The sequence below is a fragment of the Mesoplodon mirus genome, assembly GCF_964341445.2.
Source record: "Mesoplodon mirus genome assembly, chromosome: 2".
Lineage (NCBI taxonomy): Eukaryota > Metazoa > Chordata > Mammalia > Artiodactyla > Ziphiidae > Mesoplodon > Mesoplodon mirus.
In genome coordinates, this window is record NC_138977.1 from 116,496,555 (window position 1) to 116,524,201 (window position 27,647).

Genomic DNA, 27,647 nt, shown 5'->3' on the forward strand with positions numbered 1-27,647 from the left:
CCTAAGGAGAATAAAATTAAAACAGGGTAAGTGTCCATGCCTGTCTCTGAAAACTTCTGTAGCCAGTTTTAAGGAATAATAAAGGCCAAACTCGACCATCCAGTTTGGATATACATTTCACCCTCTGGCTGCTGAGCCTAGAACCGATTTTCAGACTGTCTGCCCTAGGGCGGGTGGTCCATCAGGCAATAAGCAGATAAATCGTAAAGACGGGAGGATCACAAGCATATTGGCAAATATTGTCCCTGAGAAGTGAGTCTATTCCCAAGACAGTTTTCCAGTTGAAGGGTTGTCACTTCAACCTGTAATCTCATGGTGCGGTGGGTCTCCTCTCTTCTACCTCACCCCCACTGGACCTTGCTCAGATTGCCAGAAGAGTACAGCAAATCAGGCTGAACTCTTACAGACATTTCTGTTTTTGTTGCATCACTGATGATAAAGCACATAGCACTTTGGCACAGCTTACCCCTCAACCTTTAACCTCAATTCCTTAACTTATGGATGCTGATTTAAGCCAAGGACTCTATTATGTTAATGCCTACCTTCAACAAGTCAAGGCTATTTTAGGTAGATATGTTTTATCAAGATTCAAGTCCATTATGACAAAAATCCACGGGCCTCTAAAAATTCTCCTGTACTGAAAAGGTCAAATGTTACACATTACTAAGTCTGTGACTCATCAGCTGACTTGCAGATATTTTCAATCAAAAGACATTGTCATGCCAATGACATTTGCTGTGTAAAATCATCTTGTTTCCTCTGCAGAACACTCAAATCAGAGATACATCCTTAAAATATATGAGCCTCTTTGGTATTTCTTTTTACTTGGGGCCAAGTGTAGATTTTCTAATTTCCAATTTAACATTTCCCTAGAAATTGGTACTCTGGAAGGGTCCCTGTGCCTGTGGAGTAGCCCCTGGGGCATGTTTTTCCTTCCTTGGCTCCTTCAGAAGAGATGATGTAGCAGGAATTAAACTGAGGTTGAGTTAAATATGTCTGACTTTGGACATAGACCTCAAATCCTTTTCTGGAATCCAGTATGCTATTTAAATAATGTCTGCTAGTTTTCATGGCTTGCTTTAATGAACAGAAGTTTGAAAATGCCTTTTTGCATCTTATCACTGTTAAAAATGTTGTTGCTATTATCTGTGATTTGACTTCAAAACCCAGTGGAAGAGGGGAGTAGGTCATCGTTTGCTATTTCCTGTTGCTTTTGGAACTGATAATCATCCAAGAAAGCTTTAAGCCCAGTAAGAAACATTCCAGACAAAAGCCCACTGTGAAAACACAGAATTAAATCAGAATGTGATCTTTGTAGAAGAAAGATCCCTAGGGATACATTTTTTTTTTTAATTTCAAAAAGAGAAAGAAACTTCCACTTACATCTTCATCATGGTATGTGTTGGTACATTCCTAGTGAGTGAAAATGGCAGTGTGTATCTTTTCTTTTTCTTTTCTTCTTAATTTCATAACGTCTGAATCCTGGCTTTCTCTGTCTTTCCTTGAGTTAAAGTCCTAGCCAAATATCTTTGATAAGTATCGTCATCTGTTTCCTTTCAACATAATCAGTGTGGAATATATTGCCCTGACATCTTCCCATCTTGCCCTGACTCACAGCAAAGGATGAGGTTTTCCAGGCCTTTCCTTTGGCTCCTTATCCCATAAAGAAGTATTTTCCTGGTTGGGGAAGGAGGTATGGTTGCTCTTGGGTTTGACGTCAAGATCAGGGCTGTTTATAAAGAGAAAACATGACACGGAGTTCCTTCCTGGAACTCGTAAAGAGACGCTCATTGAACAGCCTTCCCTGGTCCCACTGTTCTGTGTGTGTCTGAATAGCTCATGCCTCTCAGACAGGATGTACTCATTCCAAATATACCTCAGAATGATTTCTTCTGATATTGTCTGAAAGTTGAAAGGGGCCTTTGGAGTTCAATCTCACCATCCCTTTGCTTCTAGGGACATGGACAATATTTTAATACTTTATAAATCTTTACTTTTGGTTAGAACAATAAAGAACGTGTTTAAAATTAGAAACTGCTGTTTTTAATTCTTAATAACTTCCTCTGGTGGGGGTCCTTTGAGGGGGCTTAGACATTGCCAGCATTCACAGTCATGATTGTATTAGGGGTCTAGTGAAAGCCGATATGGAGGGGGCTGAAGGTTGGGATTGCTTCTCTATTGATGAAAGAACACAGTGCTGCACCTGCCACAACTAAGGAGCCAGCGAGCCGCAACTAAGGAGCCCGCCTGCCACAAGTAAGACCCAATGCAACCAAAGAAAGAAAGAAAGAAGAAAAAAAAACAGTGCTGGGTTGGTTTCCTCGTACCAGGCCCCTGGGGCAGGGAGCTCCATCCTCGGCTCTCCCCCTTCCTGTTTCCACTTCCAGCTGTACTAAATGACCTTCGATTCTATAATCAGAGGGGAAAGAATCCCAGATGACACCAGTAAAACCCTGGTGGGGTTTTAGCTTTTAACTTGATTGTAGTTCTAGTCAGGAAACCATCGCAATCTTGAACTCCTGATTGGGTTAGGTGGGTGCTGAAGGTTCCCACTGCAGTCAGCTTAGGCTGTGGCAACCCCTGGCTTGGAAATCAGTTGCTTATAGCCTAGTAGGACTTCTGGGTGCTATTCACAATTCCTGATATCCCTTCTTTGTAATCCTAATACTTGTATAAAAGTAATAACAGCTGTGATTTCTTACATATATTATTTCTCTGAAATGACCTTTTTTCCCCATTGGTGAATAAGGTAAATCTGTCCTGTTCCCACCTTCAGATATTCCTGTGCCTCCCCTTTGCATAAGGGATAAGGGATAAGCTCTAAGCTCATTAACACGGGCATGCTAACTTCATCTCTGGCCACCCTCCACCCTCGGGGTCTCCAGCCACGCACGGTTTACTTCAGGCCATGTCTATTCTTCCTTTAGACCTATGTGCTGGTCCCACTACCTGGAAAACCTTTATCCAGGATCTTTGCCTGACAAAGTCCTATTGTTTCTGCAGGAGCCAGCTTTAGGAGGTGTTATCTCCCCCAGGAATCCTTCCCTGGTCTCCCCACGCTGAGTCCAGTGTCCCTCCTTCATGTTCCCACAGAACCTGGAACTCAGTCTGAACTGTGATTGGCTGTGGGCTTCTTCTTGAAGGCAGGACCACAGCTTCAGCATCTTTATGGGCCTGGCTCCCAATGTAGTGCACAGGGTGGATGTCCATCGAGGGAATGAGTAGCATTTTTCAATTTGTCACTAAGTGTTACTTATCTTTTTTTTTTTTTTTTTTTTTTTCTTTTTGCGGTATGCGGGCCTCTCACTGTTGTGGACTCTCCCGTTGCGGAGCACAGGCTCCGGATGCGCAGGCCCAGCGGCCATGGCTCACGGGCCCAGCCGCTCCGCGGCACATGGGATCCTCCCAGACCGGGGCACGAACCCGTATCCCCTGCATCGGCAGGCGGAAGTGTTACTTATCTTAAACAACAAGCATTTAACACTCCCATTTGTTTTTTCAAAGTGCAAGGATTGGATGCCAGGTGAAATAGCACTGAGTAATCAGAAAAACCTCATCTTACTTGCTTTAAAAAAAATCAGGAGTGTTTGGTGTTTGCTTCTAGATCTTGGAAGCCCATGTTTGGTGTTTGCTTCTAGATCTTGGAAGCCCAGAAGGCATTGCTCTTGACCATCTTGGCCGCAACATCTTCTGGACGGATTCTCACCTGGATCGGATAGAAGTTGCAAAGCTGGATGGGACCCAACGCCGGGTGCTGTTTGAGACTGATTTGGTGAATCCCAGAGGCATCGTAACGGATTCCGTGAGAGGGTATCTTTGCGTAAATCTGTGTGTGCATCTCTTCTATTTGCATCTGCCCTTTTGGATTTTCTCAAATGTTAAGCTGTAACTCCAGCATTGCTCTCCTGAAATGAATGAGTGTAGGATGAGTGAGTCTACAGTCGGTGGCTTACAGATATCCATGGTGAAATGGCAGTATGTTTACGTGTGATCATGGACTTGATACCGTGTTCCACTTTCCAATTTTTACCAAGAGCCTTTGTAAGTTGACAGCTCAGAAATTGGATATTTCCACTTGGGTTGAATGTGAATCAACACCTGACTTGTATTGACCCCAGAAGAGTATCAAGGTAGCATAAATGTCCCCCTGGGGGCCAACCCAGCATGAACACCTTGGAGTCCCTCCCTATGGGTTTTGTCAGCGTATCAGTGCTTTTTCTCCCTTTCCCTTACTGCAAGCTCTACATCTTACACACCAGGCCCGTGTCTCCTTGACGCTTTGACTCCTTCCCTTTGAGACCACACCTCTTGTTCTGTGGCCACTCAGCCACCTGCCTGACAGCAGGTGCCTTAACCACTGCCTCTGCCAGCCTTGCTTCTGGGCTTCATCCCCTGGGTCTGCTGTGCCTTCCTGTATGGTGACAGCATATGGGAATTATTCCCATGTGTTTATGTCAGTTATGGTGTTCTGGGTTTTTTTTAAACAGTTTTACTGAGACATAATATGTAACTTATGTTTAAGGGGAGTGAAGTCGTGAGTAACAGAAAGATTCAAGTGAAGAGCCAAATCCAAGGGTCTTTGCAAAGGAAAATATGTCTTGACGCCTGCAGATCCTTTTTAGCCATTCTGTGTCTCAGTGTCTGCTAATGTCTTCACCGTGGGTTCTTTTTAAGTGTTTTTTTTTTCCATAATGAACTTTATTTTTTAAATTTTATTTTAATTTTTTTTGGCCGCACCTTGCAACTTGCAGGATCTTAGTTCCCCGACCAGAGATGGAACCCAGGCCCTCAGCAGTGAAAGCGCAGAGTCCTAACCCCTGGACCGCCAAAGAATTCCCCTCTTCTAAAGTTTTTTTTTTTTAATTTTGTTTATTATTTTGTTATTTTTTTAACTTTTTATTTTCTATTAGAGTCGAGTTGATTTACAGTGTTGTGTCAGTTTCAGGTGTACAGCAAAGTGATTCAGTTATACATATACATGTATCTATTCTTTTTCAAATTCTTTTCCCATTTAGGTTGTTACATAATATTGAACAGAGTTCCCTCTGCCATATAGTAGGTCTTGTTGGTTATCCATTGTTTTTAAATTAATTAATTAATTAATTAATTTTTGGGCCGCGTTGCGTTTTCATTGCTGCACGCAGGCTTTCTCTAGTTGCATCAAGCGGGGGCTATTCTTTGTTGTGGTGCGCAGGCTTCTCATTGCAGTGGCTTCTCTTGTTGCAGAGCATGGGCTCTAGGCACCTGGGCTTCAGTAGTTGTGGCATGCAGGCTCAGTAGTTGTGGCGCATGGGCTCTAGAGCACAGGCTCAGTGGTTGTGGCTCATGGGCACTAGAGCGCAGTCTCAGTAGTTGTGGCTCATGGGCTCTAGAGTGCAGGCTCAGTAGTTGTGGCGCATGGGCTTAGTTGCTCTGTGACATGTGGGATCCTCCAGGACCAGGGCTCGAACCTGTGTCCCCTGAATTGGCAGGCGGATTCTTAACCACTGTGCCACCAGTAGTGTGTACATGTCAATCCCAAACTCCCTAACTATCTCTCCCCGCAACCCTTCCCCTCTGGTAACCATAAGTTCATTCTCCAAGTCTGTGAGTCTTAAGTGTTTTCTAAGTGAACTTTTTCTCATGCATCTTCATATTTTTCTTCCTCTTTCTCCTCCTTTTCCTCCTCCAGGAATCTTTATTGGACAGACTGGAACAGAGATAGCCCCAAAATCGAAACTTCCTACATGGATGGCACAAACCGGAGGATCCTTGTGCAGGATGACCTGGGTTTGCCCAACGGGCTGACCTTTGATGCCTACTCATCTCAACTCTGCTGGGTGGATGCAGGTGATGGAAAGCCCCAGGCCTGGCTCCTGGGGTTGGAACAGTGCCTTGTTTTTTACCAAACAATTATTGTTACCCCCTGTACTATCAAGATTATCTGTTATGGGGAAGAGAACATAAGATAACTGCTTTTTTTCCTGCACAAACAATAGCTGCATATCTTTGCTCTGAAATTTATTGTTTCTCTAGGCTTGACACAGTCTAGGGAGAGCTCTTAATCTTCCAGGTCAGGGGTCAGCAAACTATAGCCTTGGGACAAATCCAACCTCCTTGGTATAACCCAGGAGCTATAAATGGTTTTCACATTTAAAAAAAATTAATTTATTTATTTGTTTTTATTTTTGGCTGTGTTGGGTCTTCATTGCTGTGCACAGGTTTTCTCTAGTTGTGGCGAGTAGGGGCTACTCTTCGCTGTGGTGCGTGGCCTTCTCATTGAGGTGGCTTCTCTTGTTGCAGAGCACGGGCTCTAGGCGCGCGGGCTTCGGTAGTTGTGGCTTCAATAGTTGTGGCTATGGGCTCTAGAGCACAGGCTCAGTAGTTGTGGCGCACAGGCTTAGTTGCTCCTCAGCATGTGGGATCTTCCCAGACCAGGGCTCGAACCCGTGTCCCCTGCATTGGCAGCCAGATTCTTAACCACGGCACCACCAGGGAAGCCCCGGTTTTCACATTTTTAAATGTTACATTTTAAAAGGTTATATACAGCACGTGGAAAGGAGGGCCTCTGGAGTGTGGAGTTCTGGAGTTTGGAGAGAGAAAAATGTAGCTGGAGCTTCAGCTTCCTATTTGCCACCAACATAATTATCAGCATCTTCCATCAACCATGCGCTATCGATCCCTCCACTCATTTCCCTCAAGCATTTTAAGAAGCCCCAGTGAAGAGCCTTAAAGAAGCAGCCCAGGATCATGCATTCTCTTTGCCTCTTGGAAAACAGGGAAGCCTCCATGGCAAGTTCCCACCTTACATAGGAAGAGAAGGGCCAAATAAAGGGAAAAGAACTTTCAAAGATATAAAGAAGGTGTCTCATTCCTCCACATCCAATAGTACTTTTTGTGTACAATGCTTTAAAAGATGGTAGCAAAGTTTGATGGGCCTGCCTGCAGTTACCAAAGCCATCGTGTGCTCTGGACTCTACCCATTTTTACTGAGTGTATAATCTACATAGTCATTTCTAACTGAGTACTACGCCATAATACGATGTCACCAAGGCCTCCAAAACACTGTGTATTTTAATTTGCATTTTTATAAGACTATTTAGGCAAGCTCAAGTGGTAATGCAAAATTTCTTATTATAGGATGCTTCAGAGTTTCAGATTTAAGACAATGACAACTTAATTCAGTTGGCATTAGAGCTATCTAAAATTTTTTTTAATCCATAGACTTTTTTGCAAACAAACTAGTTGGCTCAAATTTATTAGTCTTACACTCCTGCTGAGGCTCATTTTATATTTCACATGCAAGAATGTGAACATCTCAGAAATGTAGTACAAATTACACATTCAGCCTAGTCATATTCATTTTCAGTACAGTCAAGTCTCCTCCCAAAGACCAAATAATTTGATATAAATACTCCACCTTTCAGACTGGGGACAAACTAAACCTTGACATTTTCAGTAAAATATTTGTTTACATTAATAAAATAGATTGATACTGTAAAATAAATAAATAAAAGGTTATATAAATGCTTATATAATGTCCTGGGTTTTTACCTCTTGGCTCACAAAACCTAAACTAGTTACTAACTGGCCCTTTAAGAAAAAGTTTGCTGACCCCCAGAGCCTGTCCTCATTCTGATACCTATTAAGCAAGTCACAACTTAACATTCTTGTAGCTCCCGCTTGTCCCCAAGGGCTTAGGCAGGACTTGAGGCCAAGGAAGATAAAGTAATACAGCCCTGATGTGTGCTCCTGCCCGGGCAGATTTGGGGTGTCCCTCAGGCGAGGGATGTGGGCAGGATGCTCAGTCGGGGAGGAATGTCATTCATCCATCAAGTCTCTCTTGTGTTGCTGCTTTGTTCTAGACACTGTCAGGTGCCACGGGGGATGCAGGGAGTAAAGCGTGCACAGTTAAGTGAAAGCCCAAGCCTTAAGTTGGTCATGATGCGGGTATTGACGCGAGGCTGTGCAGCTTGGCAATTCTAAGGGCTCTGAATGCAGGGAGGGGAGGTTTGGAGAGGCTTCAAGGAGGAGGGGCTTGAGCAGCAGCTGGAAGATGGCATCGTTCCTAAGTCCCCGGGAATTTTGGTGAAACGGGGTGCTCTTCCTCTGCTCCAGCTTCTGTCTCCCCATCAGAACCATGTATGGGTACTGGATGGAGGGGTTATTGATCAATGAGGGGCCAGGGAGGATGAACAGACAACTTTCCAGTTTAGAAGAGCAAGTCTTGTGTTCTCTAGGATATGAGCCTGTAACGCTCACTCTCACCCTTGCCCTCATTACTCTCGTTTTTGGACACAAAGGGGCCATTTCTTGTATGAACAATGGACGATTTGTGTTTGCCCCACACAGGCACCCATCAGGCCGAATGCCTGAAGCCTGATCAGCCCAGCAGACGCAAGGTTCTTGAAGGGCTCCAGTATCCTTTTGCTGTTACAAGCTTCGGGAAGAATCTGTATTACACAGACTGGAAGACGTACGTCAGCAGCTGGAGCGTGGGGGCCGGGGGGCCTGCCCTGCCGCCCTCCCTGGAGGCCGCTCCCTTCCCAAGTGGCCTCTTGGCTTGACCTTCCCGCCTCCAGAGGGGTCCCCTCTGCCTCGCCCTTTGGCTGTCAGAGAGGAGGGCGAGGAATGGGAGGCAGGGCTTCTAGGGAAGCAGGGGATGCCATGTGTCATCTGGATGCTCCTTGATGGGCATCTTCAAGTGCAGACTTGGACTTCCCGAGCATGTCTGTTCTCTCCCCAGGAGCCGACTTCGGTCACTTGGCTGGTGGGCTCCATGCCCCTATTTTATTTTAATTCTTAAACTGCAGTATTCCCAAAGCCCCTTCTTGACCAGCTCTTCCTGCAGGAAGGTGGGGTTAAACCAAGCAAGCAGATGTGGCAAGGGCATCTGTATAGAAAGTCGATTTCCCAGCTTGGAATTTAGAGCTGGAGGGAAGAGCTAGCTGACCTATGTCCTTTTTTTTTTTTTTTTTTTTTTTTTTAAGAAGCCAGAGAACTGCACGCTTGTCTCATCCCAGGAAGAGGGAGGGATGGCTAGGAAGCAAGGCCAGTGAATCTGTTTATGGCCTCCAAATTATCCCCCAAACAACAAAAGAGGCTGCCCTCTAGAGAAAAGTTCAAGACATTAGATGTATTTTAACCTCCCATCTTTTGGTGCTCTGTAGGAATTCCGTGGTCGCTGTGGATCTTGCTATTTCCAGAGAGACGGATTCCTTCCATCCCCACAAACAGACCCGGCTGTATGGCATCACCACCGCCCCGTCTCAGTGTCCCGAAGGTAACTCACCTGTGCTGTAACTGGTCAGGGGGCTGGGAGCACTCTGGGGCTCAGAGCCCACACTCTGGCTGCTACCTGTGTGGCCTATCATAGCCCTTATCACATGGCAGGTGAGACACAGTCCCGGCTGTCAAGGGTCTTCATTATTGAGTAGGTGAGCCAAGATGAATCAATAGGAAATGTTAAGGAATGAAGTGGATAGAGGATAAGGGTGAGGAAAAGTATCGACTCTTGGGCTGGGTCTAAAAGTATGCGGTCTTCAGGTTCCAAGGAGGAACATCAGTGTTAGGATCTCTGCTGCTTTAAAATCCATCCATTTGGCCTGACAGCAACAACAATAATTCATAATAATAATAATTACCAGGCAAACATGGATGTGATACTTACTGTGAGCTAGGTACATCACATATATTAAGTCACTTAGCATACTAAGTGCTTTGTATCCACTAGTTCACTTAATCCTTGTAGCAACCCTACGAGGTAGGTACTATTATTATGCTCACCTTATACATAAGGAAACTGAAGGCACTTGCCCAGAGTCACACGGTCACTTATGGTGCTCACGATGGCAGAACCGGGGATGAGCTATGCAGCCTGGCTTGAGCCTGTGTTAGGCTGCCTCTCCAAATTCTCTCCCCTAACCCAGCCTCCTTCCTGGTTTCCCTCCTGTCCCCCAGTCAAGTGGCCAAGCTAGATAAAGAGTACATTGTGCTTTAAAATTCCAACTCCATGTTCTGATCAGAGCTGGAAAACCCTCCCTGAGATCTGTTTAATAGCTTCAATGGTAAATCTGCATAGCTCCCAGATCAGGAATCAAGGTTTTTGCACATCTGGCAAATCCTTAATGATGAGGAAACAGCCGATAGATAAGCTGAGCTGAGTGCCCTGTGCAGCCTTCCCTGTTCCCCAGGAGCCCCCACAAGCTTGGCCTCCCAGAGACCAAAAGGGGGTCTAGTATGGAGGCCAGTCTCTTAGCTGTTGAGCTGACTTCTGCCTTTTCCAGGTCACAACTACTGCTCAGTGAACAATGGTGGCTGCACCCACCTCTGCTTGGCCACCCCAGGAAGCAGGACCTGCCGTTGCCCTGACAATACCCTGGGCGTTGACTGTATCGAGCGGAAATGAAGATGAGTGCCTCGTTCCCTCTCTAAAGTATTTCACAGCAAGACCCTACTTGAAAGGGTCCAGACTGAAAACTGTCTGACCTGGTGGCTAAGTGGCCACCAGGTCCAGGGCCAACCCAGCCTGAGCCCCAACAGCATTGCCCTCACTGTTCCCCAAAACATATGCCCTGCACTTCTGGAATGGGAAAGCCTCTACTCCTATGCAAAGACAGAAAACCTCCCTGACCCCAACCCTCAGACAAGCTTATACAGCCCTGAGTGAGGATTATATGCCCCATCCTGGTGCTGGAAACTTTCCCCAACCTTAACACCCCAGTGGTGAGCAGAACCTCCCCAGGCCTGAACTGCCCCTTCCCTGTGGCCTTACGAGCTCAGCCTCACTCTGAGATACCCATCATCCCGTCAGCTGCTGAACACACCAGCCAGGATTGTCTAGGCAAGGCTGTGAGCAAAGGAGGGAGTTAGCCCTCCCACACTTTCGTCTTGGTGCTCTGATTTCCCTCTTTATACTCCTGGCTTTTAACCCCTGAGTTCTGTACCACCTGCATCCTGCCCAAGGCCTACATTATAGAGAGCAAGCCCTGCTTTTTGGTCAAAACCCACCCTGTCCGAAGGATACATGGATATTTGGTGGATGATACTGAGCAGCCTCTCCCAGATAAAATATTGGCATTTCAGCAGTAGTCTTTGGTAGTCAAAGCCTCAAATCAAAGGAGTGTCCAGTAGTAGGAATTTCAATGTGTAGAGTAAGATGTTTGAGGATGGGGATTCTATTGATGTGCCTTAAATTATACCAAAGATTACCAGAGCACTTGGATCCTAGCATCTAGTCTCTGGGGCAGCACAGCCCCACTGCTGGCACCTGTGTCCAGCCTCCTAATGGAGACCCATCTGAGACACAGGCTGGGGCTGGTACCAGTGATGACACCCCCTATAGTCCCTCACCTCTGGCCTCCATGAGATCCAATCTACAATCAACCATAAGCTTTCTTCTCCTTTGTTTCTCCCTCTATCCATGGCCCTTGCTGGCTGTATTCTCATGCAAAATCACAATCCAGGAGGGCCAAACTGAATATTTATACTAGTGATCCAGACCATTTATTGCTCATTGGTGTAATTAAAAGGACCATTACCACATTTCATGTGTATGTTTCTATAGTTTGTTTAGAAAACCTCTCCTGACTATACATAGCTAGTGGATTTTTTTGTTTGTTTGCTTGTTTTTTTTTTGTCAACTGCTTCCCAGAGTCCTAAAATGATAGAAATTTTGGATTGAAAGCTGAGAATAAGGAATTTGAGTCAGTAAAGATCAGGGTAAGAGAGTAGAGAACACTCAGAAGTATCTCAAAGATATTGACCAAGAGCAGGAATGGAAAACCCAAGAGAAAGGGTGGAGGAGGGGATTTAACAATAGCAATGAGAAAAACTCTTAAATAACGCCAAAGAAAAAAATGGTATGTCCTTACCAGAGAACACTTATACACTTGACATGGAAGAATATGCCTGTTTTTCTCCTTAAGGAAGAGACCCCTCTTCTTATCTGCAAACCTCAGGACACTCAGCCCCTCCCACCCCCTTTTCTGCAGTACATGAGACCTGAATCAAGAGAGCCTTTCCTTGAATAATTGGAGTTTGTTTTGAGAGGCACATATATCCCCAAGAATCACAAGGTTTGGGGAGCACATGGGTCTTTTATATAGCCCAACCCCATAAATTAGCTTAATTTTATATTTATCTTTCCATATTGAGCCCTCTATATCAAATGTTTTGTCATGACTTTGTATAATGTTTATAACTATCTTATTCATTTTACTAGACTCATTCTAAAATTTTGTAAATGATAAATTCTTAAACTGTGGAAACCATTGAAGGTGCTTATTAACTGTTCCCCAGATTTGTACAAGTATTGGATGATTCTTTGAGTTTACAGCTGTATAAATATTAGTACAGAAAATAAATTTTTTTTTTGTTAAAAAATCTCCCTCTATCTGGTATGAATGAAGATATTTAATCTTGGGAGGTGGATTCACAATGGAAAGATAGCCATTTAATAATCTGCAAAATTTATTTAGTCCCCAGTGTTATAAGGGATGGTTTGTTTCCCAAGTGAGTCCCTGAACTTAGGGGCTGATATTTGACTTAAAAATTAATTCTAGGGCTTCCCTGGTGGCGCAGTGGTTGAGAGTCCGCCTGCCGATGCAGGGGACACGGGTTCGTGCCCCGATCCCGGAAGATCCCACATGCCGCGGAGCGGCTGGGCCCGCGAGCCATGGCCGCGGAGCCTGTGTGTCCGGAGCCTGTGCTCCGCAACGGGAGAGGCCACAGCAGTGAGAGGCCCGCGTACAGCAAAAAAAAAAAAAAAAAAAAAAAATTAATTCTATTATGGACATCAAATCACCCTTCTAAACATTGTTTTCTTTTTTTTCTTTTTTTTTTTTTTGCGGTATGTGGGCCTCTCACTGTTGTGGCCTCTCCCACTGCGGAGCACAGGCTCCGGACACGCAGGCTCAGCGGCCATGGCTCACAGGCCCAGCCACTCCGTGGCATGTGGGATCTTCCCGGACCGGGGCACGAACCCGTGTCCCCTGCATCGGCAGGCGGACTCCCAACCACTGCGCCACCAGGGAAGCCCAAACATTGTTTTCATTTTTTAGAAAAATTTTAGCTACAGGCGATAGGGTTTCCTGATTCAGTTCTGAAGATGAGCTGTGCTTTCCTCCCCTCCTCATGTCCAGAAGGAACAAAGATACCTTCCTGACCTTGGCCAAAGAGTGAGACCCCCGTTCTGTTCTAAGCAGCTACCAATGGGAAGTGCCACCCATGCTGACCCCTGGGGGGATGAGAATGGACCATTGACTTGGACAGAGTGAAGGGGGCTCAGAAATAGCAGGAACAAGGTGCTCAGAGCTGAAGTTGTTGTAGAGTAGGGACCTGGTACGACAGAGCCTGCTTGTAAAATGGCACCATAGTAGAATCAGTTACAGCCTGCCAATGTGGATTTATTGACAGGGACAACTTATGTTAGGGCTAAAACTTCCAGTGTTTTATTCTGGTCATAAAATCGTAAAGGTGATGTCAGGGAAGATGGTGGAGTAGGAAGGTTTAGGAATCTATCCATCTGTCAAAACAGCAGTTGAACGGGCAGGAGCCATCTGAGTGAAGTACTTTGGAACTCTGTGTCTAGTAGAATGCTTGCAGCACCCAGGAGAGAGCTTGATGAAAGGCTGATAAATTTTGGTCAATTTCCTCTTAATAGTGGCAACCATCACCCACCCCTCAGCCCCAAGACACTCAGCTGTGGGGACAGCAGCCCACGTTCCTAGTGCAGCTTGTTAGGGCCAGGGTGAGCGATAAAAACAACACTGCTCTCCAAAAATCAGATTTGTGGGTTCTGATTGCTGCTTTTAATTGTTTGGAGGCCAGCACAGAGGGAAAAGTCTTCCTGATGTTGGATTTGGCAATGATTTCTTGCATATGACACCAAATGCACAAGCAACAAAAGAAAAAGATGAATTGGTCTTCATCAAAATTCAAAACTTTTGTGCATCAAAGGAGTGAAATGAAGGACTTCCCTGGTGGTCCACTGGCTAGGACTCTGTGTTCCCAATGCAGGGGACCCAGGTTCCATCACTGGTCAGGGAACTAGATCCCATGTGCCACAACTAAGAGTTGGCATGCTGCAACAAAAATCCTGCGCGTGGCAACGAAGATCCCGTGTGCTGCAACTAAGAACTGATACAGCCAAATAAATAAATAAACAAATAAATATTTTTTTAAAAAAGAAGTGAAATGACAACCAACCCATGAAAGGGTAGAAAGTATTTGTGAATCCTATATCTGATAAGGGTTAATATCCAGAATATGTAAAGAACTATAACTCAACAATAACAATAGCAAAAACAACCCAATCAAAAATGGACAAAGGATTTGAATAAACATTTTTTCAAAGAAGATATACAAATGGCCAATAAGCACATGAAAAGATGGTCAACATCATTAATCTTTAGGGGAAAGCCAAACAAAACCACAATTAGATATCACTTCACACACATTAGGGTGGCAGATGGCTATCAAAAACAAAACCAGAAAATAACAGTGTTGAGGAGGATGCGGAGAATTGGAATCCTTGTGCATTTCCAGTGGGAATGTAAAATGGTGCAGCCACCATGGATGTCCATTTTGTGGTTCCTCAAAAAGTTGAACACAGGGCTTCCCTGGTGGCGCAGTGGTTGAGAGTCTGCCTGCTGATGCAGGGGACACGGGTTCGTGCCCCGGTCCGGGAGGATCCCACATGCCGCAGAGTGGCTGGGCCCGTGAGCCATGGCCGCTGAGCCTGCGCGTCTGGAGCCTGTGCTCCGCAACGGGAGAGGCCACAGCAGTGAGAGGCCCACGTAACGCAAAAAAAAAAAAAAAAGTTGAACACAGAGTTACCATATGATCCAGCAATTCCACTCCTAGGTATACACCCAAAGAAACTGAAAGCAGGAGCTCGAACAGATACTTGAACACCAATGTTCATCGCAGCATTATTCACAACAGCCAAAACATGAAAATAACCCAAGATTCCATCAATAGATGAAAGGATAAACAAAATCTAGTGTACACATACAAGGGAATAATATCCAGCCATAAAAAGTAATGGAGTTCTGACACATGCTACAACATGGATGAACCTTGGAGTCACTGTGCTAAATGAAATAAGCCAGTCACAAAGGAACAAATATTATATGATTCTACTTATGTGAGGTACCTAGAATAGACAAATTCATAGAGACTCAAAGTAGATTAGAGTTTATCAGGTGCTAGGGGCAAGAGGAATGGGGGTTATTGCTTTATGGTTTCAGAGTTTTTACTTAGGGTAATGAAAAAGTTTTGGATATAAATAGTGGTGATGGTTACACAACATTGTGAATGTACTTAATGCCACGTGTACACTTAAAAATGGCAAATTTTATGTAATATATATTCTACCACAATTTTTAAAATTACTAATGTAATATACCAAAAAAACATTGAATGTACACTTTACATGGGTGAATTGTATGGCATATGAATTATAATCTCAATAAACCTGCTTTCTAAAAATACACTGTAATTTAAAGAAAGGCGAGTTACCTAAGATTGGCAAAATGCTGATCATTGTTGTAGTTGGCTGAATTCTAAAGATTCCAAGATTCTAATCTAGGTGCTTTGCAGATGGAATTAAGATTATTGGTTAGCTGGACCCCAAGAGGCCAATCCATCTAAGGATGATATCTGTCTCCCTTGCCCCCTGGTTTCCTAGCGGGGAGGGAGGGAGAGAGGAGAGTGAATCTAAGTGTTTATTTCCCTCTCCCTGCCGAGTTGCTGAAGGTTATCTCTACCCCTTGACCACCGAAGGTCACCTGGTCTCCAGGTGTCCCCCTTCCTACGCTGTCTGCTTGGGTCCCAGGAACCACTCTCTTCCCTGGTCTCTGGACCTCAGGGAGGTAACAGCCCCCTGGCACTTTCCCCTAGGACTGCTCCATTCCCTCTGAGGTTCCTCACACCCCAGCCATAACTTTAAACCTCCCTCATATTATCCTAACATGGGTACATCTGGCTTTTGAGACTGCGACTGAAAAAAAAATTGCACAGCCTAAAAGCTGAGAATTATGTCCTATTCAGCAGACTCACTGAGAACTTAGCCTCTCAGATCACTCTGAGGCCCGGCTCCAAAGAGGCAAGGGAGGAGCCGGATAAATAGGAGTTTTTGCAAAAACAAAAAGCAAACAAACAAACAAAAACCCCAGGGAGTCGGAACATCAAAAGATTACTGTTAATTAAAGAAAACCAGACATCGCAAGTTAATGAATTTAGTGCTTTTCTATGTATGGGAAGATGCAAGAATCTGGGCTTCTTGAAGTTGTTCATTTGATATGCACCTTAGTATTTAGGGCCAGTGTTCTGGTTTTCTCCGTCCTGAATCCCCTCAGGGTGCATGGTCCAGGGTGGCTGCAGTGACTGATGGCAGCAACATCCTTTGTTTACTGATATGGCAGGTGACATTCTTCGAGCACAAACCCTAACTGACACGTAAGTTCATAACTCTATGATCTTCTTTTGAGTATGTTTTTAAATGTTTGTAGTTTAGTTAAAAAAAAATTTAAAAAGCTTTTTTATAACCACACCTCACATGTACTTGTGTCCAATTAGGATACATGTTAGTTACAGTGTAACTAGCAGGTATGAATTATACAGATGTACAGAAAAACGTACCAAAAAGTCCTATTTATTTTGTAGCTCATTTTGACTTTCAGGCGCAGAGTCTGCAACGGCAGAAAACTTCATTTTCTCACTCTGGGGAATTCTAGTTCAATATAGTAATTGCTCAGCCACTCTGGGGTCAAACTCAGTTATATTAAAGGAGCATCGTTGCCCCATCCTTCCTCAGGTTCTCCCCCAGAGCCAAATCTAAGCTCCCTGTGAAACTGAGCAGGACCCCCATGGGGTCCTCTTGGGCACAAAAACCTTTGTGTCCCCAGTTTCTTATTTACAGGATAAAGACTTCAGCCGCCTAGACCTTCCTGAGTACCACAGGGCAGATTCAAACAATTACTAATCAAGGAAGGGAAGGAATGCAGAAACAGAAGAGGACCAGTCAAGAAACTATAGTGTAGCCATTAAAGCAGGATCCTGGTTCCTCCTCAAGGGATATACACAATATCTTTGAGTTCTTCTGCGGGAATTAAGGCCCCCATCCAGGTGGAGGATGGTAACTTCAGGCTGAGCACAAGATTCCTGGAACATTACCCTGTTACCTCACCACCAACCAATCAGAAGAAAGAACACACACCCTGCAGCCCTCACCCCAAATTTTGCCTGTAAAAACTTCACCCCCAAAACCATCGGGGAGTTCGGGGTTTTTGAGCACAAGCCATTTGTTCTCCTTGGCCCTACAATAAACCTTTCTCTGCTCCAAACTCCTGAAACCTCACAACTCAGATGGGATTCTAATCCACTATCTTTTGATTGAGATCGCACATGTGGTGTCAGGACTTAATGAAGCTCAGGTTCTTTGTGTATCAGCTCAGAAGGAATTCAGCAAGAGGCAAAGTGAGACGTAAGAAGTGGATTTATTTGGAGAGATACACATTCCATAGACCGAACGCGATCCATCTCAAAAGACGAGGGCGGCTCCGAAATATGGAGTGGTTTGTTTTTATGGGCTGGGTAATTTCATAGGCTAACAAGTGGGAGGATTATTCCAATTATTTTGGGAAAGGGGCAGGGATCTCCGGGAATTGGGCCACTGCCCACTTTTTGGCCTTTTATGGTCAGCCTCGGAACTGTCATGGCGCGCGCGCGTGTAATTATCATATGCTAATATATTACAATGAGTGCATAATGAGACTCGAGGTCTACCGGAAGTCGAATCTTCCGCCATCTTGGGCCTAATCGGTTCTAACCAGTTTTTGTCATATCCTCAACGGCTATGTCATCCTTTCAAAGGTTGTGCCCTGCGCCCTTCCCTCCTGTTTCACTTCGAGGGTTCGGTTTATTTAGCCTCACTATGCATGGGGCACACGAACTTGTGTTTGGTAACAAAACCTGGATCTTGTGGATGTGCGCCTCCAGCCTTTCCCTCCGAGTGGCGCTCCAGGGGTGCTGCTGTGCTTTGAGACTTTCTTGCCCCAGGGTCTCACTCCGTGGGTGTCTTTGGTCCCCTGATCCTCGGGGTCACTCTGCAGCCTCCTCATCCCGACTGCCTGGACCGCTGCGGCTCCCCGGCCCTTCTGCAGACCGGGTAAGGTGTGCTGTTCTCCCCTCCCCGAGGGAGACAAGGCAGTCGGTGGGCTGCCCTTCTCCCTCACTGCCCTTTCTCGGGGGGCCACTCCCTTACTCCCGCAGGCTCGGCTCCCGGGTCAGGAGTGCCCTGACCTCGCTTCCCCCACCCCCTGCTCTGAGTTCTCCTGGGGGCGGTGAGAGTGGGGACTCCTCTGCCCTCAGGCATGGCCTTGCCAGTCTTTTCGGTCTCACACCTTGTTCACCATTATTCCAACAACAGCCCTCCTGGGACAAATGTAGTCCCAGTGGTGTAGTCCCAGAGGGTTGGGGTGTAGAGAGAAAGGACACCCCATAGCTTGATGCTTCCAATGATTGATTTACCTGCGTGTGTGTGTGTGTGTGTGCGCGTGCACGCGCGCGCGCGCACACACACACACACACACACAGTTTAAGAGGCCAATAAAAATGGAACTTCCCTGGCGGTCCAGTGGTTAAGACTGTGCTTCCACTGCAGGGGGGCACGGGTTCAATCCCTGGTCGGGGAACTGAGATCCCACATGCAGCACGGTGCGGCCAGAAAAAAAATAAATAAATAATAAGGGTAAAACTGATCCAGAAAGGCTTTTTAGAGGGAATAAGATGTTGGGTCTTAAAAAACAGACCCACTATGCAAATATAGTTGCTTTGATCAGCAATCCTCAAAGCCAATTGAATCTCCTTCTCTATTAAGCCATTTCATTTTAATACTTATAGCAGCTAACTTTTCTTACCTGAGGAATAAATGTTGGGGGTCTGATTACTAAGCCCAAGAGGGCTTCCACTATTTCATTTATCCACTCATGGATTTAGTTTAAAAACTACCACCACGCATTGAGTATCTGTTATGTGCACATATGGTGTTGGGCCTCAGATAATATAAATGTTAACATTTAGAATTTCTTTCTTTTTTTTCTTTTTCTGGCCGCGTCTTGTGGCATACAGAACCTTAGTTCCCCGACCAGGGATCGAACTCGTGCCCCGTGCACTGGAAGCGCAGAGTCCTAACCACTGGACCAGCAAGGGAAGTCCCAACATTTAGAATTTCTGACACTACAGAAGGCATGAAATGAATGGTCTCATAACAGAAGTAGATGAGGGGCTTTCAGGCACATTCCCTCAGGAACTGAGCTCTCTGGGGCCAGGGATGGTACTGGGAAGGGGCTGTAATCAGGACCTATACCTCCTGCCTCTGGCATTTCCAGCTGTCTTATGTCTTTTGCCCTCCAGCTGCTGAGCCTGTGGGTCTGTGTTCCTCTCTGCTCCGTGGGGATCTCCTTGGCGCTGATGCCCATGTGCCCCCTGCAGCCTCCCAGGCCCATTACTGCCGTCTTCCTCCTCAAAGGCCTCCGAGGAGAGGGCAGTGCATGGAGCAGACCCCGCCTCCCCATACCCCTCAGCTCCTTCCACAGTACCGCCCCAGCTACTGCGCTGAGGGTGACAGACCCTCTGGAAGCAAGCAAGGGAATTGAGGACAATAGAAAATAGTCCGAGGAGGATGCAGCCCTGCACATCTCTCAGCCTTGCTCCTTGGCCCTGGAGCCCTGTCTACTCCCTGCTGTGTGCGTCTGCACCACCTGACAGGCTGCCCTGCCCTTCCCCTTGGGGTGCCTCACTCCGGCATCCTTTCCTTTCCCTCTAGTCTGGGTTATTCAGTTCAAGGTAGTCAATAAAAGACTTTCCAGGACAAAAACACATCACATTACAATAACATTTTATGGGGAATGGGAATACAAGTGCAAAGAGAGAAAGGAGTTCTAAAGGGCTTATTCACAGCTCTTTTCAACAGCTGATGGTGGATTGGAAATGATCTTGTATTGGGGTTCACTGGATACATTTGTAGAGTGATTGTAACCGTTTTATTTTTTTTAATACCAACATGGACAATACACCTGAAGTTACATCTCTTTACAACTGAGCGAACCTATGATGAAAAATGTTCTGAATAAAAATGTAAGAGGAAACAAGGTTTTGCAAAATTCTTGTCGCAGATCCTGGAGCAAGCAGGTTGAGGAGGGCTGGAAGGAGGTGGAGGCAGGGCCCCAGCCCCGCTGGCGGAGCGGTCACTGCCCAGCTATGGCTCTGAGATCCAGCACTGCCGACTCCCTCACCTCTTGAGCCAGGATGCCTAAAGCAGAGCCCCTTACTTTGGAGAAGAACCCTTACAAGGGGCCCTTGTTAAAACAAGACACAATTAAGAGATGGAAGGGCCAAAAAGCCTTGAAAAACAGGCTCTGAGACTGACGCCCTGGTTGCTTGAAGCGCAGGCGAAGGTAGACGGGCCCAGACGACTGCGTGAGAGCTCTCCAGCCCCACTGCGTCAAGGTTTCTCCTTGGAGGCAATTCCAGAAGAGACCACTAGAGGGCAGGATACACCTCTCAATGCCTGCTGGGCATGGGGGGCGGGGTGTTGAAGCTCCCAGGCCTGGCCGCTCACGTAACTTCCCCCGAAAGAAGAGGGGTCCAAGCTTTCCCACCTTCCTGCTAACGAACTTTCTTAAAAGTCAGTTGCCTAACCTGCTACCAAAGGAAGTCTAAATGTTAGTGTCCCAAATGTGTTCAAGCCTCTACATTTTATTGCAGATTTCCCCCAAACAGCCCAGCATTTCCTCCCAGAGTCTTTTTTTTTAATTGAAGTAGAGTTGATTTACAATGTTGTGCTAATTTCTGCTGTACAGCAAAGTGACTCAGTTATATACATATAGACATTCTTTTTTTTGTATTCTTTTCCATTATGGTTTATCCCAGGAGATTGGATATTGTTCCTTGTGCTCTACAGTAGGACCTTGTTATCTATCCATCCTATATATAATAGTTTGCATCTACTAATGCCAAACCTCCAGTCCATCCCTCTCCCTCCCCACCCGCCCTTGGCAACCACAAGTCTGTTCTCTATGTCTGTGAGTCTGTCATCTCTATTCAGTAAGCATTTATAGACATCTATACATGACATGAGGAACACACAGAAGTATTCCTAAGTGTGCCTCTGTGTACACGTGAGTGTACCCTTCTCTTCAGGGACCAGGTTCCCGGTGTACCTCAGTGGACAATGACACAGAATACAAGGCTAATTCCAGACAATGCAGGCCCCTCGCAAACAAGACGTCATTCTCACCCACAAGTGTGTCTCGTTGCTTAGTCAGCATGGGTACCAAGTGGTGCTGAGTGATGAGTTCCAACATTCAGGCCTTCAAGAGATGAAAGAAGGGAGAGCGCTCAGCAGGGATCCCGGAATGAGAAGATTTCCTTTACTGAATGTAATGGGAAATGGGGTCCCTCCTCATTAGAACCTTGTGAAGTAGAATTTACTGTGCCCATTGGTCATCTCAGGAAACTGAGGCCCAAAGTGAAGTAAATGTGGCAAAGATCATGCATGCACTTTGTATCAGAGCAGAGTCCAACTCCAGATCTGGTTTGCTCTAAAAGCCATGCTTTCACACCCTTCCCACCTTTTCCTTACAAAATATTTTAAGTGGAAATTTATTTTTACTTTATCTTACTTTATTATTTCTTTGTATTTAACACATTTGTATTTAGAAAACTGGAAAATAAACATAAGGTACAAGAAAAAGAAATCACCAGAAATCTCATTATTCAGCAATCATCTCATTCATACATTGGTATCTTATCCCAGAAATGTGCTAAAAATTGTTATATATATTTTGTAAAAATTACATAAGAAAAGTGGGATCCTGCTAAATATACTTTTAGGTATTTTTGTTTTCCACTTAAATGTGCACATGAACAGCACTTTTTTTTAACCTTTTTTTAATTGAAGTATAGTTGATTTACAATGTTGTATTAGTTTCAGGTGTACCAAAGTGTCCTTATTCATTTCTCTAGGATAAATTCCAACTCACTATTATTTGAAATTTTATGGCTTTTAATAAATACTTCCCAGCTGCCCCTCAGAAAGTTTGTACCAACTTACACCCACCAGCAGGAGTGTTTGGAAGGGCCCATTCCCTATATTTTTGCCTTTGGGTGGTTCTTTTTTTTTCTTCTCTTTTTTTTAATCTTTGACAATTAGAATATACCCACGGGGGTGTTGTTTATTAAAACCTAATTCTTTTAGTTGAGTTGAACTTTTTAAATGTATACTCCTATTTTAATTTCTTTTGTAAATTGAGTCTTCAAGTCCTTAGTTTTTTAAAAAATTGGGACAATCTTAACTGATTTACAAGGGCCCTATACATTTTAAAGTTAATTAGCCCTTTGTCATAGATATTGCAAATAATATATCCCAGGGATTTTCGGATTTTGTTTGTGTGGTTTCTTTACCATATAGAAGGGTTTAATCTATAGGTAGTCAATTTTACTACCCCACATACCTCCCAAAGCAGCATGAACTAGAGTTAAAGCACTGACCTAGAAGTCATGAGGCCAAGCGTGTCCAGGTTCTACCCTGTAGATAATATTTTCCGAGAAGGCCTCAGCACCATCTCCCATCCCACAGGTTCTTAAAGAGTTGTGTTGATGTGATGTTGTGTTGATGTGATGTTGACATTCCTCCCTTTGAGAAGCAGGACCACGTTCCCTCTCTGAATTGGGGGGCGGGAGGTCTGTGACTACAGAGGGGCTACGGTGTGATTCTGAGGCCAGGCCTGCAAGGTGGAACAGCTTCCATCTGGTCCTCTTGGATTATCTCTCTAGGAACCCAGGCTCCATGATGCAAGGAAGCTCAGGCCACACGGGGCGGCCACGTGGCCGGGCTGGCAGCCCATCCTGAGGTCCCAGCCGACAGCAGGCATCAGCTACCAGACATGCAGGTAAGAAGACCCCCCAGACGAGTGCAGCCCAAGCCACTGGCTGACAGCAATCCCACGAGCACAGCCCAGGTGACCCCAGTCCACACCCATGACCATGAGAGATAATAATAAAATGATTATTGTTTTCAACCCAGTGTTGGGGAGAACTCGTTACAGAGCAATGGATAACTGGCATTTGCTAGGGATGACTGATAGTAAAAGCCCTGAAACCGTGCACTGCCCTGGCCTTTACCCAGTTTTGTTATTTGGAAAATGTAAATTGTCACAAAGCAAGCAGGATCCCACTCTCTGGGCAGCACATCACAGCCGCAGAACTTGAACCCTTGATTGACCCTGCCGTGCATGGCTCACACAACCTGTAAGCAACAGGCAGGCTCTCCTCTCTCGAGAAACAACTGGTTCCTTCCACTCAAAGGGAAAAACAAGAAGAGGAAGAGCAGCTGCCTGGGCTCTGCCAGTCATGGAATACATCTTAGCAATTGATCAGATTTGAAATTGCTTTGTGTCCTGGTTCACTTGGTCCTAAGGGGAAATAACCTGATTTGAGTGGGAAACACCCCTGTGCCATTGAGATGCAAGTGGGATCCTTCGGGAGAGGAAAAAAATAAACTGATGAAGTTTGAGATAAACAGCAGCGTTTAGTGCGTTTAAACGTTCACTGGGGTTTCGGGTTTGGGCTCGAATAATTCATAAGTGAGGGATGGTTTGGTGGCCCTTCGGCTACAGCCAGTTGGAGAAGAGCTCTTTGGGGTCCTTGTTTCCGGATATGTCCCTTCCTGCAGTACATCAAGCAGACGTGCGTTCCAGGAGTGGGAGGGGTCTGGGTGAAGCCTGGGTCTGCCACGTGTTGGGACAAGTCCCTGCACCCGCCTGAAATTAGGGTATGAATGTCCATCTCATAGTCACTGTGGGGCTCCCTGGGGTAGGAGGTGAGAGTGCCTGGTGTGCAGCAAGAACACAGGAAGTGTTGGTTATTTCTGACCTTGGCAAAGCACTTTAGAAGTTCACGTAATGCTTTCACCTTAGGGAAACTGTGGGAAATGCAGTGTAAATACTTCTGTCCTGTTTCCTGTGTGATTACACTGAGGCACAGGAAGGTTAAGTCTCTTGTTTAGGGTCTCACCATTAGTGCATTTCAGGTATGACATGCAAATGGACCTCTCTCCAGTGCCAGAACCCATGTTGTCTCCATAATCCAACCATCTTGCCTGAAAGTTCATTCATCCTGTGCGTTCCTTGAGCTCCTACTTTGTGCCAGATGTTGGGATTAGAAGCAGGATTCAGAGATAAAGGGAAAAGGAGTTTGAAGGGAAAGAGGAGTTTGCGAAGCAGATAAAGGAAGAGAGGGCATTCCAGACAACAAGAAGAGGATGTGCAAAGGTCAGGGGACTCTGAGGAATCTCAGACAGGGTTGTCAACAATGGGCCACTCTTTAAGGGGGACAGGAAAGCGTGGGACTCCTAGAACTCCATCCCTGAGGCCTTGAATGAGCACTAATTATGAATTGTACCCCTGCCTACCCTGCAGGAAGGCTAGAGGGCAGGACTGGCCCATGATTCCCTCCCAGAATGATTGGTACCCACTCATGGCTCTCATCCTGCCCTTGGAGGGCACAGCTCTGAGACATTCTCAGCATGGAGCTAGTAGCCTCTCTTGGCTTTCTTGAGTTCCTACCCTCCTTTCCTTGTCCCCACGCCCAGGTGTGTAGTCTGGCTCCTGCCTCAAAGGTCCAGGAGAAAAAAACAACAAAAGTAAAACTGAAGTAACAGGCAGGTTCTGAAATGTATCATCACCCCCATTACCATCAATGATGCCAGAGCCTTTTTGAAAACTGAAAATAGAGACAAAGAATTCTAAGTCCTGTTTCCATAGATATCAACTGAAATCTACATGCTAGCAAGGATTCATGGAAAGTAAAATAAAACACATTCGTTTTCTTAAGTCATTGTAAATCTTGGACTAGGAAATCATATCAGCCAATTGGAGTAGAAAGATTTATACAGGCATACCTCAGAGATACTGTGGGTTCGGTTCCAGACCACCCCAATAAAGCAAATATCGCACTAAAGCAGTCACATGAATTTTTTGGTTTCCCAGTGCATATAAAATCGTGTTTACACTATGCTGTAGTCTATCAAGTGTGCAATCATATTGTGTCTAAAAAACAATGTACATACCTTAATTAAAAAATACTGGGCTGGGCTTCCCTGGTGGCGCAGTGGTTGAGAGTCTGCCTGCCGATGCAGGGGACACGGGTTCGTGCCCTGGTCCGGGAAGATCCCACATACCGCGGAGCGGCTGGGCCAGTGAGCCATGGCCGCTGGGCCTGCGCGTCCGGAGCCTGTGCTCCGCAACGGGAGAGGCCACAACAGTGAGAGGCCCGCGTACCGCAAAAAAAAAAAAAAAAAAAAAAAAAAAAAAAAATTGGAGTAACTTATCCTAGATGGAAATACCCATTTCCACCTCTGTCCATAGCTTGTCACAGATGTGGCACATATTTGAAAATCAGGGGAAAGGTTTTACTTTGAGATATTATCTAATGATACACAGACACATCTCTTTTATTGCCCTTCATTTTATTGCACTTCAAAGATACTGTCTTGTTTTGTTTTTTTTACAAATTGAAAGTGTGGGGCAACTCTGCATCAAGCAAGTCTATCGGTGCCATTTTTCCAACAGCATTTGTTCTTTGAGTCTCTGTGTCACATTTTGGTAGTTCTCACAGTATTTCAAAAATTTTCATCATTATTATATTTGTTATGATCTGTGATTAGTGATCTTTGATGTTGCTATAACTCACTGAAGGCTCAGATGATGGGTAGCATTTTTTAGCAGTGATTAACCAGGGCAGCAGTGTCCACCGGACCCTCCACGAAGCCGTCACTGAGGGACTCAAGGGACCCAACTACACAGGAGTCTTTGGGGATGCAGCACCAGACACACTTGGTAGCATCAGATAACTACAATTTTGTTTTTCCAAACAGGGCAAAGAGCCAAGGGTCAAAAAGATAGAAGGGTCGGGGCTTCCCTGGTGGCGCAGTGGTTGAGAGTCCGCCTGCCGATGCAGGGGACACGGGTTCGTGCCCCGGTCCGGGAAGATCCCACATGCCGCGGAGCGGCTGGGCCCGTGAGCCATGGCTGCGGAGCCTGAGCGTCCGGAGCCTGTGCTCCGCAACGGGAGAGGCCACAACAGTGAGAGGCCCGCGTACTGCAAAAAAAAAAAAAAAAAAAAAAAAAAAGATAGAAGGGTCATAGAAGGGTCATAGGCCTTTGATGTCACCTGTATTAATATAATATATTATATATATTATATACTATATAATATTATATATAAAATGTAAATATAAATAATATAATATATATAAATATAAATTATATAATATATTATATATAATATATATAATATAATATATAATTATATAAATATAAATGTATATAATATATAACTAATATATATAAAATATATAATATATAATATATATTATTTATATTATTTATATAATATAAATAAGTTTTCTTAATACTTGATGGAGTGTGGAGGGAATGGGGAGGGATTTTAATGAGGTTTTAAGCAAGATTGGCTCTTAGAAACCTAAAGTTACATTCTGTTCATGGCTTTGGTCAAGCAAAATAAAGGAGAATAAATATCTTTTGAAGGCCCACCATGGGGTAGGCACCATCTGGCCCCTCCTCCAGCGTCAGCATCCTCACCTGTGAAAGACATAAAGGAGCACCCAGCTTTCCCATCAAAATGCTCTTTAGGACAAAAGGGCTGAGCTGCACCCCCAGGGGAGGGGATACTGGTGAGGAGGTGTAGGAAGGTGCCTGGGGAAGTGGGTGTTTACCAAAAGCTTGATATCCTTGAGACACTTCAAGATTGATTTAAAAATCCATATGAGTTTTGCATTAAACTCAGTAGGATATCCATTTTTAAATGTAAAGCACCATTTTAATTCCTTTACCACCTGTTATGGGTTGAATTCTGTCCCTTCGAAAAGATATGTTGAAGTCTTAGCCCCAAGGACCTCAGAATGTGATCTTATTTGGAGATAGGGTCTTTACAGAGGTAATTAGGTTCAGATAAGGTCATTAGGGTGGGCCTTAATCCAGTATGAGCAGGTGTCTTTACTAAAAAGAGAAATTTGGACACAGAGATAGACACATATACAGGGAGAACGCCACGTGAAAGGGAGGCCAACACTGAAGTGAGGTATCTACTGAGGTGATACATCTGCAAGAAAACACCAGAGATGACCACCAAGGCACCAGAAGCTAGAAGCAGATTCCTCCTCTGCCCTCAGAAGGAGCCAACCCTGTCGACACCCTGACCGTGGACTTCTGGCCTCCAGAACTGTGAGACCATAAATCCCGTTTACTTTGTTGCAGCAGCCCTAGGAAGCTAATACATGTGTGAGATGCTCCACCTTGATTCCTACCAGTGTGAGAGTTCCTGGTGATCAAAGGGCACGTGGGGTCCAGAAAGGCCACCAACACCAGCTGCAAATATGCAGGGCCCCCAGCTAGGAGCCTCCACATCCCTCAGCTCTTTGAGAACTCAGTGATTCCAATTTGCAGGGTGAGAAACATTGCAAATTTTCTGGGGGAAAAAAAAAGCCCTAATGGGATTTTGACGGGGATGGAGTTGCATCTGTAGATCAATTTGGGGAGAATTGCTTAATTCTTTTTTTTGGTTCCTCCATGCAGCTTTCA

The 27,647-nt window shown here is 45.1% G+C and overlaps 1 protein-coding gene across 3 annotated transcripts in view; it reads left to right on the top strand.

Annotated features, from left to right (window-relative positions):
- The window catches only part of NID1 (nidogen 1), a 94,337-nt gene extending 82,814 nt beyond the window's left edge, over window positions 1-11,523 (top strand). For 2 of the 3 annotated variants that reach the window (XM_082640751.1, XM_082640752.1), the window contains exons 16-20: window positions 3,639-3,810; window positions 5,672-5,829; window positions 8,332-8,455; window positions 9,150-9,262; window positions 10,266-11,523. In XM_082640751.1, coding sequence (XP_082496877.1) covers window positions 3,639-3,810; window positions 5,672-5,829; window positions 8,332-8,455; window positions 9,150-9,262; window positions 10,266-10,387 — 689 coding nt within the window. In that variant the 3' untranslated portion in view covers window positions 10,388-11,523. Of the gene's footprint in view, window positions 1-3,604; window positions 3,811-5,671; window positions 5,830-8,331; window positions 8,456-9,149; window positions 9,263-10,265 lie in introns of those variants that run through there. The other variant, XM_082640753.1, reaches the window with a different exon arrangement.
- The last annotated feature ends 16,124 nt before the right edge of the window (window positions 11,524-27,647 follow it).